The sequence below is a fragment of the Sebastes fasciatus genome, chromosome 2 (genome assembly GCF_043250625.1).
Source record: "Sebastes fasciatus isolate fSebFas1 chromosome 2, fSebFas1.pri, whole genome shotgun sequence".
NCBI classification, from domain to species: Eukaryota; Metazoa; Chordata; class Actinopteri; order Perciformes; family Sebastidae; genus Sebastes; species Sebastes fasciatus.
In genome coordinates this window covers 15,998,299-16,014,685 of record NC_133796.1, presented here as the reverse complement: position 1 = coordinate 16,014,685, position 16,387 = coordinate 15,998,299, and the positions used below count along the sequence as shown (strand labels likewise).

At 39.7% G+C, this 16,387-nt stretch overlaps 1 protein-coding gene across 2 annotated transcripts in view; it reads right to left on the bottom strand.

The window, feature by feature from the left end:
- The window catches only part of LOC141753180 (ras-specific guanine nucleotide-releasing factor 1-like), a 42,607-nt gene that overhangs the window by 14,895 nt on the left and 11,325 nt on the right, over window positions 1-16,387 (bottom strand). For both annotated transcript variants that reach the window (XM_074611606.1, XM_074611595.1), the window contains 12 exons: window positions 13,877-13,983; window positions 11,263-11,410; window positions 10,347-10,439; window positions 8,156-8,409; window positions 7,962-8,041; window positions 7,200-7,393; window positions 6,055-6,164; window positions 5,727-5,845; window positions 3,621-3,781; window positions 3,111-3,174; window positions 1,384-1,520; window positions 983-1,065 (listed from right to left, as the gene is read on the bottom strand). In XM_074611606.1, the coding sequence (XP_074467707.1) occupies window positions 983-1,065; window positions 1,384-1,520; window positions 3,111-3,174; window positions 3,621-3,781; window positions 5,727-5,845; window positions 6,055-6,164; window positions 7,200-7,393; window positions 7,962-8,041; window positions 8,156-8,409; window positions 10,347-10,439; window positions 11,263-11,410; window positions 13,877-13,983 (1,550 nt within the window). The remainder of the gene's footprint in view (window positions 1-982; window positions 1,066-1,383; window positions 1,521-3,110; window positions 3,175-3,620; window positions 3,782-5,726; window positions 5,846-6,054; window positions 6,165-7,199; window positions 7,394-7,961; window positions 8,042-8,155; window positions 8,410-10,346; window positions 10,440-11,262; window positions 11,411-13,876; window positions 13,984-16,387) is intronic.

Below are 16,387 nucleotides of genomic sequence, written 5' to 3'. Positions count from 1 at the left end.
ACTCTAAAAACTGATGCAGCCCACTGGGCTCTACAGACTATAAGTGATTCGGGGAACTGGAAGGCTGGAAAGAGGCCACTGAATCATTCAATCAATTCAATCAATCATGTTTGTTTGAGTGTGTGTGTGTGTGTGTGTGTGTGTGTGTGTGTGTGTGCTCTTGTAATCTTTGAGAGGATCAATTTTAGACCTTAGCGTGAGGAGATTTTTGAAAATTAAAAACATGTCTGGTTTTCACTTGTTTCAATGGCTGTTTAAGGGTCTCATTAGATTTACGTTGGGTTTAGGCATGTAGTTGTGATGGTTAAAGGGATAGTTGAGGTGTTTTGAAGTTGGGTTGTATGAGGTACTTATCCATAGTCAGTGTATTATCTACAGTAGATGATGGTCGACACGCCCCCAGTTTGGATAAACAGACAGGAGTTACTCCTCGGAAGCAAAGCAATGTACTTCTGTGGACAGGGCCGGCAGCAAAACGTTTTTTAACCACCTATACGTCGGAAACATAGACTGTATAGCTGTCTTAGCGCAATGTAAAATAGTGAAAATATTCTAAATATCGCGTACACTTAAACTGATATTGACTTTTTTTAGGTGGGCCTTTCTTTTAGGTGGCTAAAATACGTTTTGCTGCTGGCCCCGTCCACAGCAGTACTTTGCTTTAGTTCAGTTTGGTAACTCCTGTCTGCTTCTCTAAACTAGGGGCATGCTGACCGTCATCCACTGTAGATAACACACTGACTATTGATAAGTATCTCATACAACCCCACTTCAAAACACCCAAACTATCCCTTTAAGGATAGAGTATGGAGAATATGTTATGTCACTGGGGGTCCTCACAAGTATAGAAGTACAAATGTGTGAGAGTTTGGGCACACGTGTTCATGCATTTGTCATGTATTTATGTAATGCCAATGCCAATCTCTGTTTGTGCATGTATATTGTACAGTATGTGCATTTCTGCGTGGTGTCAGACACTCACTTAATCATCTGTGGCACAGTGACTTTACTGTTTTCCTCGAAGGCGTTCATCATCAGACCGTTGCAGCGGATGTTGTCAATGCACTGTAAGGCAAGCAGACAGACAGAGAAAAGGCTCTCTGTGAGTGCAACAAAGCAAACCTGTGGACGACACAAGTTTCTACCCCCTAATGGCCAGAAAGGCCTGCTCTGATCTAATCTTTGTAATGGTTACCTTCTGTCCTGAAATGTAACTCTATAGAGGAGGTGTCAGATGTTTGCAGCCTCATTCTTACCTCTAATTTTATGAGTTTAATTTTAACATAAACTCTCCCTCATCTAATGATACTTAAGTCAAATCAGCACTTCATTATCCTGCTGTGGGTCTGTTCAGTCTTTAATCACGCAGGTGAGGACGCTTACCTGGCTGATGTCGCTCGTCCACGCCGACTTCTCCTGTCGGGATGAAGCCACCAGGATGACGGTGAAGGGCTGGACGTCTTTGGGCTCCACCATCACTTTAAAGTCCAGGTGCTCTGAATCCTTTTGCTCCCCTTTGGCTGCAAGGCACAAATTTAACAACCTTAATTTTACAGGGAAAGATAAAGTAAACTGAGAGCAAACACTCTGATGTATAATTATACAAGTTATGCTCAAGTTTTATATTGATTTATACATTCAGAAACATTTACCATCTACCGTCTGATATGGCCTGAAAATTAAGAATAATACAGAGAATCTTGTCCTGGTGAGTTACAGGAAAATTGATCAAGGCGCTCTGTAACAGGGAGTCCAGTTGTGATTTCCGTGGTCTTGCCAATATTGACACACATTCTAGACATTCCCAGACGAGTATTGGGGTCAACATTGTTACGTGTAGAAATTAGTAGTAAAGCTTTCCACGCTGACCTACAGAAAACCTGCCTTTACACTATACAAACGATTAAATCCCTACATTCGTCTAAAGGCAGCAGCAGATTTCTATCTGCAGAGCACCGTGAAAGCACAACACTGTTATTCACAATGATCCATCGTGGTTTCCTTGATTAAATCATGTGCAACCAACACTGTATGAACGTGACTGTTTTGGTTACATTTGTTGGTGCTGAGTCAAGAAACAATATCTTTGTAGAAAAAACAGTTTACAGGTCTCGCTGGATAGTCATGTGAACAGGATTATTATGGAGAATTGTATCCAAAGGGCTCAAAGAAACTATTTAACTGATCAGAAAAACAATGTAACATGTTATTTATCTGCAGTTTTATTGTACTGATTTATTATAAGTGCTAGTTTTTTGCTATTCCTAACACAACAGTTACTGTGGGAGAGAAGTGGGTACTAGGAGTCAGGGTAACATTAGGGAAACACTGCACAAAATAGTACAATTTGAGTTTTGAGTTTTTGAGTTACAGTTTGTCTTTGGTAAAGTTTGCAAATATTCAGAGGAGGTGATGCAAAGTCCAGTAGTTTATTGAGCTATATGCCCACAACTGTTCCTGTTTCCTTTGTGGAAATGTTCTCTGGGCTTGCACAAATGTGAAGAAATATAAAAAATGTATCAAACCGGTTGGCTGAAAAGTGATTTTTTTTCTCATCATTCTGTATCTAGTCTTTGGCACATGAGACGACTGTTTTTGCAATACACTCCGTTATATTTTAGGAAAAAACAGTCGTCCCGTGTGCCCAAATACTAGATATAGTACGGTTAGAAAATATCTGTACCTCAGAAACTACAAGTATTTGGTATCTATGAACTCATAAGTTGAATATCAAAGATATGCACACATGCAGTGTAAAAAAAAAAAAATCATATGGAAAACATTTAATAAACACAATGTTGTGTTTTTCCTCATTTTTCCAAAATACTGACTTTGACTATCAATAAAAGTGTGATTTTTCATGCGATCTTAAAATGTCGAAGTTGTACTGTTAAATGCTTGCCTATACTTTGGGCGACTCCGTACCAAAATCCAAGACTTTAGACCAATCAGAACAAATGTTGTGGCTTTTTTACCCATCATACTAAATATAGTCTTTGGGCACAAATGGTTTAACAGAAAAACTGCATAGTTTTATGTTTCAACTACTACATGCAGTACATATAATACAAATTAAGGAACATTTGAATATACTGTACACAGTAACTTACACTCATCATCTGTCCCCTCTGCCTCCTCCATCAGTGTGCAGTCTATGAGCGAGACCGTGCCATTCTGCGACAGGGTTGAAAGGTCACAAGGTCACATACAGTTTGTTACCAGCTAATAGAAAAAGAAGATAAACTAATAATAATAATTAATATTATTATTATAAATGATAATTATCAAGTTACATCACATGTCAGTTTATGCCTCTTTTATGTACTTTTATTTCAAAATAGTAGAGTTTGATAATGTATCTACACACTTATACACACATGACTGACAAATGAAATTTTAAATAATGATTCTGCATACAGTAACAGTTGGGCAAAGTGCGAGGCTTTGTCAACCTTTTCATTTTCAATGTCTCACCCCTCAATCATGGAAATTGTAATTCCAAACCCCCAAATTGTTTGAATTAGCTCCTATCATTTTAGAGAGGTTTGATCTGTTGTAAAGAAAATATTAACCTCACTTTATTGGGTTGTATGTTTTTAGTATCAGGTCCTCTACTGTACCTTGGTGATGTGAAGTTTTCCCCCAGAGCCGCGGGTACAGATGATGAGATGTTTGGAGAAGAGGAAACACTGTCGCTCGCCTTCTTTCTTCAGAGACAGAGAGCCCAGTCGGCCTCTCGTGATCTTCCCTTTCTCGCTCATCGGCACCTGGATCAGGGAACCTGTAGAGCATCACACGCAGGCACGCACCCACGCACAAGGAAACACATGAAATCTGACTTTGGCCTTGATCTTGTAATTGTTGTTTAACCATCGAAAGCCTTTTATGGGAATAATTAATTGACACTCCCTCAGCTATTCCTGTAGCGCAAGGTCCACACACCCTTGTATTATCAGGTGTGGACATTTAAAAGACAAATGCACAACATGTTTGCTACTACTGTAGCTGTAAATTCACAGAGTAAAATGTGTGTGTAAACATTCACACTTCTGTTGTTTTGTAGTTTGCAGTTACAGTGAAATACATAACAGGCGTGTTTTTGTGCGTCACTATAGTCGAGGATTTTATTCACATGTCTGCAGAGATGGAGGAAAGTGTTGAACATCTGTGTGAGCGTACATGTGATGCAGCACAACAGAAAAAGGTTGCAGAAGAGATGTGTGAGGATGGTGTTTAATGTATGTTGAAGAATTCATATTTAACTGTAATACATTCCTACTTTTGTCAGTATGACAACTGCCCCTTGGATATGTTGTTTTGCACATTTAAGACTGTGTGGGACAATAAAGTCGATCACAGGTGGTCGTGCTTATCGCTCTTCAATTTCATAATAAAGGTTACACATTTGTGCATTTGTGTTTTGACTTGAAGTCAACAGTTTCCATGAAGACAATATCATAAGGACTCCCAAGTTTTTTAATGACTTCCAAAAGAAAATGTTGATTAAATGTCATAATATAAAGTATTTTCAGTTAAAAACAGCTTTATGTTGCATGCAGTGTTAACGCGTTACAGTAATGTGATTTTTTTTTTTTTCAGTAACGAGTAGTGTAAGGGATTAAAGTTTTAAATTCAGTAATAACTACAGTTGCTGATCTCAGTAACGCTCGTTACTTTGAAATTTAGGGGTCAGCTTGTTTGCTGTCTTACCAGGAGTTAGATGGTGGGTTAATTATCAGTTTGGTCTCTCTGCGTTCAGCGGAGACTCTGGTACAAACAAATCTTTAACAATGAATCTTTAAACTGAACTGAATATTCTGAATCACCATTGTCACTGAACAAATCGGTAGCTTTTAGCGGTGGAACTCGCCTCACCGGTGACTGAGCACCGTTGTCAGCTCAGCTGTGATACACTGTGCATTACTTCCTCGTTAACAACAATCAACAATCATAATCTGATGACTCTGTCATCAATAACAGGCTGCTGAGCTGTTAAACTTATGTACGGTGCTTGTGCAGCTAGTTTTGTATTGTACTGAACGTGACAGCTTGGACCAGAATCCGACTGAAAGTCACAGCGGTATGATCGCTGATGCGTTCACTTACTGACATATGCACTGAAGGGCATTTGAACGGTGACGCGTCTGCTTAGCTTAGTAAAAAAGTAAACAAACTACATACTCAGTGATTGATTCTTTGACCTAAACTAATCGATTTAAGTGATTGTTGATTTCCACCTATACATGCTAGCTTGGCGCGGGGACTTGAGTTCTAGGATCCTGTGGAAAGCTGTGTCACCAAGGCAAAGGTCAGTAAATCCCTCCAAATTGTTAAAGGCTTGTTAAACTACAACATCTCGTTTTCTATTTCTACAACGTTAACACGTGTGTTTGTTGTGTAAAGTAACTTTGACGGAGCTGAGCTGAGTAACAGAAGTAAAGTAACGTGTAATGTAATGCAGTACTTTGGACGTTTTAAATTGCTTTTTCATAATATGTAATCAATCACAGTTTTCAAGTAAATTGCCCAATGATGGTTGTGTGACTGTTCTTTAGTTCTTTATTGTGGGTTCAGATGTGGCCTCCTTAATTAGATAAACTATACATTTGAATAAATTAATGAGTTTCAGTGTTCAATTCCTACAACGTTTACCCTCAATTGTCTTTGGTGTATTTACTGACCATAAAGTTAGCAAACTAACCAATATAAAAGTCAATTTGACTTACCTTGCCTAACAAATGTCTGACTGGTGTCCAGCAGCACTTCACAACCCTCCACGATCATCCGTTCAATAGCGAGGTTCTTCCTGATGTTCTCTGTCTCGCTCACCTCATCGTGCATGATTCTGAAGGGACAGAATGAATTCAGGTACTTCACAGTTCAAGTTCAATTAATTGTTAAGAGAGTATCCCTCCACAAAGTCCCTGTATGAACCTGATAGACATCTCTGCATTAATTCATTCACACTGAGTTTCTTTGAGTTGTAACATACACTCTAGCACAATGTACAAAATACTTTCAATCGCTTGATTGACTGGCTGACAGCAGATCTACCTGGAAAGTTCCTCCAGTTTTGACTTGGCGTAGTCCAAGCTGTTTCTCTCCACATGCTCATGGGGGGTGTGAGCCAGCAACTCATGCAGCGTCAGGATGTAACGAGGGATCTGAGAGAGAAAGAGAGAGCGATGTTTCTGTTCTGCTGTTGATGCAGCGTTGAGAACCTCAGTTTATTTGAATAGTTTGTTGTGCAAAAGCGCTACGACTGTTTGCACGTCATCTCATTACTGAACATCAAGAAACACAGGACAAGTTCTCTATGTTGACGTCTCACAATGGACCAATTTTTTAAAATGTAAAATAGTTTTTTACACAAATAAATAATAAATTGAACGCCTAATAGAGGCATTCGTACTAAAGATCATGATTTTGATTTTTTCATAACGGCCATAACTGCTGCATTCCTGATGCAACTATGAAAGTTGTAAAGATAACGAAACGATGCACTTTGGTGTTTAAATGTTACACCTGTTGCCCTGATGGGGGAGCCACGATTAACGGTCAATGTTTTTATACATAAAAGCCATCTAACAGAAATCATTCGTCCAGTTTATACCAAACCAGAATGACAAATACTGTCAAATGGGCATGTGTCTGACTTTAAAAAGACCTGAAATGCAGCTGCATAAATCTTACCAACAATACAACTATGTATACAAATGAAACAAATTGACCTAATGAGGCGCTATAGGTTGAACACATAAGTGATATGTCAGACATCCCTGTGTGATTTTGACAATACATGGAGGCATTTTGACCGTGTGCAATGTTTAAAACCACGACACTTTAACTCGTTTAACTGTGATAGAATTCAAAGTCAGAAATGTGAAAATGTGAAAATGTGAAAAGCCACAGTTGTTGCATCAGATTGCTTTACAATATTAACTTGAAACTTACTGTTTACCAGCAGGTAAACCAATGTCAGTTAATTCAGGCCTTCAGAAAAGTAAATACAATATTGAATATGAATATATTTCACCACGTTGTTGTTGGAGCACTACGACATGGAGTTTTTTTCAAAAGGAAGTTTATGCGTAAACGTGTACTTTACAGGCTCAACAAGTGCCACAGAATACTTTTATTTTAAGTGTATGTGGATTGTGTAATAAATAATACTGCAGGTATCCACACTGGACTCTTACCTGAAACATGGGGTAAGTGAGGAAGGTCTCCAGCGTCCTCTCCTCGCAGTCGGGCTTGGCCTCGTACTGCTTCAGCAGCTTGTCAAAGTCTCGGTTCTGCTTGCAGTGGGCCAGGATCTGCAGGCTGTACTGGTGGTTCCTCACAAACTCCTGGTAGATGTTCAGCATTGGCAGCAGGATGTCAAACAGGTCCGCTGTAAAGAGAAGCAGAAATCTTCATGAATATATACAATATGTTTTGTTTGTTTAATTCATTCATACAGTACATTTAATCATAACAAAGATAACCCATAAGCAATTAAATCATACACAAACAACCAGTGAGCAAGGGCTAAAAACACAGGCTATTTATTTTAAATCATTCTCCATGGAAAAGAGTCAGTTGCTCTATTAATATATTAACACCTAAATTCAGATTGTGCTGATCTGAATTCAGCCTGATTTGTGCCTGATCATTAAATCTTAATTTGAACAATGAAACAGGTTGCACTTAAGAACAAAATAATTCAGAGTTATGTTGTTTACAGTGTGAATCATGTGGGGGAAAAGGACATTGTTTCTAGAAAAATAAGATTTTATATATATGATTTTTTAATGCTAAGAGCGCCACAAGCCATCCTCCGTTATGCTGGGTTGGTGGCAAAAGTCTCTTTTATTTTTTATGTGGGATTTAGGTGAACTGACCCTTTAACAAATCCCAACAAAAACAAGCCTAATGTTGAACCGTGTCGGTGACTGAGGGCTCGTCTCCGTGTCTCTTACCCAGCACCAGCGTCGGCCAGCTGGCTATCCGGGCCTTCAGGCCCTGGTAGAAGATCTGGTGGAGGAACATGATGGTCTCACTGATAAAAACAAACAAGCAAAATGGTTGTCATGAGCTATTGTTTCTACCTGTTGGCAGCTCCCACTGCACCGAGTCTAACCACTATCATAACCACTCTCACCACCAGTCTCACCTGTTAAGGAAGATGCTGCTGACGTCATCGTGAGTGATGGGCGGCTTCTTGGAGCTGGCAGCCATGCGGAGCGGCCGCAGGAAGTTGTTGACCAGGATGTGGAGCTGCTGGACGTACTCGGCCTCGGCCTCCAGCATGCTGAACACTACCTGGTTCCTCTTCCTCATGCTTTCAGCGTGGGGTGAACGGATGTAGTCCTGGATGATGGTTTTCCACTTCCTGCGGCAAATCCAACCTCGCAGGAAACTCTGGACCTGTGATGAAAAAGGTTGGCACACAGATGTTAAGCTACCATTGTTTGTATGTGTGTGTGCATGCATGCATTTGTGACTATACTGAGGTAATCCATTTGGTTTTGGAAGGGTTTTGCTAACCTAGTAAGTAGGCTAATTCTGTCTTTCGTCCTCCAACTTTACGCCAAAATTTGGATCATACCTAATTTTCACTGGACAGCCATGATTTGTTAATACACTGAAGTTATCATGTGACATTAAAACAATATTTCATTTAAAATTAAGTCTGGGAAAATGGATTACAACTAGGGCTGAGCGATATAGGTCATTTCATATCATGATAACTATATACGTATATCAAAATATAGCATGTTTTCTGGTAATTCAATAAATAAATAGTCTATAACCACACGGTAAAGCTTATTTTTGTATACTCCTGTATATATTAAATACTTGACAAATGAAAAGTACTGAGTATTTTCTCATTTTAAAAACTTTTAAGTGAAAGAGTCACATAACTTTTTAGGATTTCATTAACTTTTTAAGACAATTATCATTGTTTACATGAAGCATTGTTAGATAGCGACGACTGGTCGCTGTTACTCTTCACTGCCAGATGTATATAGTCCTCCTTCCTGGAAGTAAACGTAAAGATTTCCAACTTCACGAGGTGAAGAGGAGGAATGCACAAATGCACCTATCAGACTCAGATCTTGAAGCTAATGTCTGTCACCGCTATGAATACAAGAATACAGCTACCTGCTGAGGCTGGAAACAATTGACCCTTCCAAAGTCCTGCTCCTTTTCGCTCTATGCTCCAATAACAGTTGAGCAGTTGAAACCCGTCAGAGCCTCAGCCAACTTTCCCCTTTCCTGTTATACAGTACTTAGACATGCTACGTCTGTTCAAAGGTAACATGTAAGTCATATTACATTGCTGTCACAATCTTTATGGACACATTACATTGTATACAGTCACAGTTACTATGAGGAACTTTCCTTTTGTGTTGATTTTGGTGGATAAAAGCGGTAATGTTTCCGAGCACCAAAGTCCCTTTAGAAAACCTCTCATTTTACTAAAGCAGGGTTTGACCGTCTGCCCTGTGCCGTCCTGATTCTGGTTCTCCGGTGCCTCCCTTCCCTCCAGCGGGCCCAGCAATACGGCCTGGGCCTCCAGCAGCGTGGTGTTGGTGTTGGTGTTGACTCCCAGTAGGGAATGGCGGAGCAGCGAGGTGAAGCTCTGTTCCTGGCCGGAGGTGGAGCCGCTTCTGCCGGACCCAGAGCTCTCCACCTCCCGCCGGAGCTCTGACTACAGGTCGCTACCGGAGGCCCCGCTGGAACCTGGTGAACCTGCATGATTTTTTCTGATTTTGTTATATTATCTCTGCTTCCTGCCACCCTTAAGTATGTCGAAGTATGTTTCTTTTTGTCAAGTTTGTCCGACCTAGCAACAGTAACTAAGGGGGAGCGGGACTTAGGATCGGTCATTGTTGAGAGTGAACCAAAACAGAAAAGTTGTGGGCCAGCAAAAACCAAAACACTGAGCTCAAAGACACTAAAACGCTCTGTAGAGCTGAGGGGAACTGCAGATTCGGGTGATAATTATCTGCAGGTTCGTCGCCTCAGCTTTCGCAGCTTTAAAGTAACTGGCTTTCCAAAAACTTTCCAAACTCTCCAGCTTCATTAAGGAGCAGGCAGCTGCTTCAGACAGAACAAGCCGGTGGTTGTAGTGGATGAGGAGCTCCCTGCTGTGAATGCGAGAGTGAGCTTCCCTGAATAAATGAAGGTTAAAAATAAAACCTGTTTCAGAAACCATACGTATCCCTGCTGGAACAGATCAAACTTTCCCTCCCCTCCTTCTTGGTCTTCCTCTTTGCATTACTTTAGTTTTTTCTTGATAAAGAAAGAAGAGTGAGTCAGGCTTTCTCCTTCGCAGCACCGAAGCAGTCAGATCTCACCTTTTTGATCTTCTTGATCTCGGTGTCATCTTCACTGGGAGGTACCTCTGGATTCGACTGGATCTTTTCATTGTCTTTGAGCAGTCCAGCGATCTGAAATCCAACACAATAAATCAAACACTGCATTGACTGAGTGGGCAAAGATGAGTACCTCACACTGTATGCTGCTATAATCCATACTCGTGATCTTGGTCATGTCATATTCTCTCTCTGCACCCTGTGTTTTTATTATGATTCTGAATGTTTTATTCAGTGTTTTGGGGTTTTTGTTCAACTTTGTTACCGTCCATTAGCTGGTTTCTAAGAATTTATATACAGTATGAACAAACTGTACAGTACCAGCTGCATCTAAATGTATTTTATTCAACCCTGTTTCATTTACTCCTATTAGACTGACAGTGAGTGTCCTATGAATAAGAATAGACCAGAGAAAAACAGCTTTTAACTCAAATTAAACAAAACAACCCAAAATCCATTACTACTACACGTTTTAGCCATGAAAAGTGAGACAGTTGATTATCATTTTGTGGTGCAGGCTGCGGTATCAGGTACAATAGAGGCTGATTCATGCATATTGAAAACATTCAGTTCAATTGGAGCTAGCCATTAGCACATTAAAGAGAGATGCATTTGATCTAGTTAAGACTGAATAATTAGGATACAAAACACTCAACAGTATTGCAGAGTCTCTAACAAGGACATCCCGGGGGCGCTGCAAGCTGCGACGCTCGCCATGAACTCACAACATTGTGGTTTGGAATCTGGGTCTTGACCTTTGTCCATTGCCCTTTCTGTCTTTATACTCTATGCCTGACTACTTTTACTTCCATCTTTTCTCTCCGTCGCTCCACTGTGTACCATAATACAAAACACACACTCACAGGTATTACAAGCATGAAATTACAAGGCAAGTTACCTCTGATTTTAGCCGCTCTATCTCGATTTCCCCGTCCTCTATCTGTTGTCGAAGTTGCTTGGCAACCGTTTTCTCCGTCTCCACTATTTGGAGTAGATGGAGATACTTCTGCATGAGGGTCTCATGCTCTGTAGCCAGGTTCCTGTAACTATACAGACACACACACAGACATCGTAAGGACCTCATTAACGCATGTTTCATGGGCTCTCTCCATAGATTTATCAAAGCAAAAACAGACTTCTGATCAGCAAATGTTTTGAACCACAGACCTTACGTCCGTACCGAGCACGGAGACTTACGCAACCAGTTCTTCAAATACTTGTGGGCTTAGCAAACCATGTGTAAAGCCTGCTTCTGCATGAGCGGTAATTCGGAGCATTACCCAGTTCAACAAAGGGTTTTAGTTTAATTTGATCAACATCGCAAACAGTTTGTTAAAGTGGAAATGTGCTGAAATAAATAAATAGTAAAAAAGAAATTCAAAGCATTAGAATATGGCATCCAGACATGAGAAACCATCTATAAAACCTTATAATGATATGTAAGTAGAGATCTTCATTGCCCTGCGGTGTATTACATGCTTACAGGCCAACTTACTCCTGTACAGTAAGTGCTGCTGGCTTGACCGAGCACTAATCAATATGTAATCTTCAATAAGTCCAATCAATTGACCTTTTGCCATACAAATGCACACTGCTGACATTTACAGTGATTGTATCGCTCTGCTTTCATGACCCTCTTCTGTCTCTGAATCTTAAAGGGGCATTTCGCTCATAATTTTACAGTAGAGAAGAACGGGGGGAAGGTTAAAGTTGTTCATTCACAAACTTCTGTAACTCTATTCTCTGATCCTACCGGGACATGTGGTGACTTCAAGCGGGGTCGTGTTTACCGTGTTCACGAAATGAGTCCATATGAACGCCCTCTCTCATGTCGTATTCACGACCTCGTAAGTGGAAAGGTTCTGAAAGCTCAGAGTTTACGAGTTGTGATGGGTTTTTTTACGTTATGAGAAATGCGGAGGCCATAGAAGTTAATTTTTCGGTGCATAATAAGTTGATATATTGTAATTATATTGTTTTTCTTGGTAATTTTATAATAAGTCTGAGGAAAATGTTGATATTCCCAACTGCTTCATCTTTTTCCTCTGTCATTATGCCTTTGCATTTCCTGGATAACGTTTCTCACTTGCTAGTTTACTAAATTGTTAGCCTAATATTGCCTTTGCTTAGCAGCGGTGTTCTTCACGACTTAACCACTTGAACGCCAACGATATTGTGTACACGACTTCCCATGTTGTAAACACAAGCTCACGAGTTTCATTTGAAGGCATCATTAAGCGATGAACTGAAGGCAGAATATATTGAAGAGGACAGGGATACCAGATTATCACATTAATATTGTGCTTGTTAAATAAACATTAACATGCTAAACTAAGATGATGCCCTCGGTAAACATTATAGCCTACCTAGACGTCAGCATGTTAGCATTGTAATTGTGAGCATTCTAGCATACTGACTGCTGCGTCATATTCGATTCTTGTTAGGATACAATTCATTGTATCTCATTTCAGAGTCCAACTGAAATCACGTTCAGTCATCCAAAAATAATGTCAACATGTTTCTAAATGTATTGTTAATAGTTTTATTATTAAAAGCAGCTGGCAGGCGGCCAGAGTGCCGATGTTCTGACAAACAGAGCTACCCTCTCAGAATGACCTACCAGTGCCTCATCCTGCCAGACTAGTCTGATGGACCTGAGTAGCTCGTTCTGTCAGGTAGGAAAGATCTATCAGAATGGCCTACTACTTCTATAAATGTAGGTAAAAGTTATGGGCGTATTTCTTTTCTCCTCTGAAACGCACTGCACATCGTGCTGGTAGGTTATTCTGAGCGGTAGCCCTATTTGTCAGAACACCGGTGTTACATCGTAGGGACAGAGAGACAAAGTAAACAGACTGCCATAGCCTATGTCATGGACAGACAACATGTTGTCAGTGGTATTGAAGAGTTAGGACCACCCCAGCATCTCAGACCAAAGTGACATTTGCAGGTACGTTTACATGCCTTTTAATGTGCTACTGCTGAGCGGCTAATTAGTTAACTAACGTGCAAATGTTAGCAGTGCACGTTTCCTCTGTGAACGTTTGTCTGATCGCTCGTTCAACAAGCTGAGGTGCAGGACAAGATGTGTGTTCATAAGTTACATAACAAGGAGACTTTAGCAGGAAACATAATGTGGTTGTTGTTCTGTGGCTCTTGTGTTGTCTGGCTCAGTGTGACGAGAATACTGACGTTTACTGCGTTATGCAAGATGTGATTGTTTTGATTGATTAGAGGTCTTTAAAATAACAGGCTTTAAGAAGTTAATAGTACTGTAATCGACTGTTTTGGAAACCTTATATCTCAAGGTTTGGGGATTTTAATGTCTTACAATATTATGGAGAATTACATGCTAATCTATGGGTTGGTAGATTTTTTCTACCTGATAGGCTCTAAAAACCCTTTCAATTTCCTACATCACAGTGTACACACACACATTCTCAACTAAATCTTCATCCTCAGCTGAATGTGTGTGTATATGTAGGTGAGAGGTCATGTTGTGTGAGAGGTACCTGGCCTGTGTGATGGAAGCCACCCACTCATCACAGTCCTTGACGTCCTCCGTGCGCAGCTCCAAAGCCTTCTGGTTGTCATGATTGAACGTGACGGTGAAGTAGTACTGGAAATCGACACGATAGAAAGAGTCAAATGTTTGTTCACCATGTAATGAGACAATCAGAAAATATTAAAGGGTTTTAGGGAAAGATGCACAATGTTTCCTTGACGATCTGCAGGAAGACCTATCTAAGGGAAAACCTTGCATGATTCGTCATCACTGGCCGGCTTAAACCTACATTTTGTTGAAACCGAAGTTGTATGTCTACACACATGCATGCCCGTGTGTGTGTGTGAATGAGTGGGAGAGAGAGAGATCCTGAGAGAAACGTCTTGAGAGATTCATTATAAAGCCTCTGTGCATTCTGCCTGTAACCTGGCAACTCACCTCTGAATTGGCGGAAGCCTCTCGACTGACGCCACGTTTTGTTTTGCTTTGTCCCAGTGATTCGGCTGCGTTTTAGTGACACAGACACCTCTGCATCCTCGCCAATTATCCCCAGTGACCCCAGAGCCTTAAAGGTTCACAAATGGCAATTATGGCAAATGCATGTGGAATTGTTTTCTAATAGTCTTATCAGATAAAACCCTCAAATCAACAAAGTGGTGGTCATTGCAACAACAGTACAGACAGCCTATTTGTGGTAGAAACACATCAAATTATATAACACTGATGCATTGTAAATAGACCCCCACAAATCCAATATATTGGATTTTTTATCCCTCCCAAATGCCAGGAGCAAATCATTTGTGAAGGGGAGTAATGTTCCATATTTCCTGATGAGCAGCAGAATGGGCCTTTGTCAATAATGTGCTTCCCATCTCCCGCTTCCTGTGAGCTGGTGTGTCAAGCCTTTTTTTTTTTTGCCACAGAGACACTATCTCTCGGTAAGTGAGACAACGTAGCCCGTAGTAAATCCTTGTTTAAAATCTATGAACAAAAGGTATTAAACTGAAGAGAGAAAAGATTAAACACATTTACTTTATGTAATGATTATGATAATGGTGGCCTCCAATTACTAAACTTCAGAGCAATTTTATCTCTAAAAAATGTTTTGATCCAGTTCTTTTTTAAATAAAGATCCTATTTTGAGTAGACATTAAAAATCTTTGTTCAAAAGAGTGTTTTTATTATTATTATTATTATTATACATATAGTATATACATATGCATTTACAGCTACCCTAATGTTCTGTTTGGTGTCATGGAGACCCCGTCCCTCTTTAACAACTCCAAAAACCTACTTAACATTGTCTTATCACTTTGATACTTTATGACTTTTTCTAATTTTATGATTCTAATATTATTGCTTGTAAACATGATTTTAACAAATTACATTCTACTGTGATTACTTTACACTGACCACAGTCGTGCTGTTTTTACTAGGGGTGTAAGAAAATATTAAAATATCGCTATAATATATTTTGTGATACTGTATCGATTCTCAAAAACACTGTATTGATTTTTAATTAATAGTGTAAAGCAAAGATTAAAAAGTCCAGTGTGTAGGATCTGGCGGTATCTAGCGGTGAGGTGATGAGATTTCAACCAACTGAAGCCTCTCCCATGTGCCAAGCGTGTCGGAGAGCTACAGTGGCCGACATGAAAACGCGAATGGCCCTCTCTAGAGCCAGTTGTTATAAGAGTAAAGTGTGTGTGTAAGAGGGAATTGAGTGGTGAAGTAAGAGAGACAGAGCGGCGGCGACAGGAGCGACTCTGGCCCAAGCAGGAAACGTTAAGTTGTTTGATTTGTCCGTTCTGGGCTACTGTAGAAACATGCCGGTGCGACATAGCGGACTCCGTGAGGAGGACCCACTCCCTAGATGTAAACAGCTAATTTTAAGGTAACGAAAACACAATTCTTATTATCAGGTGATTATACACTAAAGAAAACATAGTTATTACTATCACATTCGATATCTGCCAATAGATCCCCCTTATTGTTACACGCTGGTCCTTTAACTCAATCGATACTTTATTTTATTGGCAAAGAGATGTGTCCTCTCAAAGTAGTGCTATGATGTTGGAGGCTATAGGGACTGTGATAAATGAAAAGGCAGATCTCACTGTCCTGATTACATTAAAAAAATAAACCTTTCCATTATGCATATGGCATTTTTTCTTTATACTGTGACAGTTTTCCTAAAATTAGATTTTTAAAAAAATCACAATATATCACCTTGCTTACAGTATCGCAATAAATCACAATTTATTGAATTATAACGCCTATATCATGATACGTATCATATCGCCAGATTCTTGCCAATACACAGCCGTAGTTTATACATTATAAAAACTGTTTACTGTATAAACTTAATTTGGTATAAATTTATGAACTGTAGACTCAAAATAAAATAAATCTTTATGAAAAGATATTTTTTTCTTTTGTTTTTTTCTTTTTGTGAAATTTGTTTATATAAGTGAAACAAATGACAAACAAAAAACATGAAGCATTTCCACTTCATCTC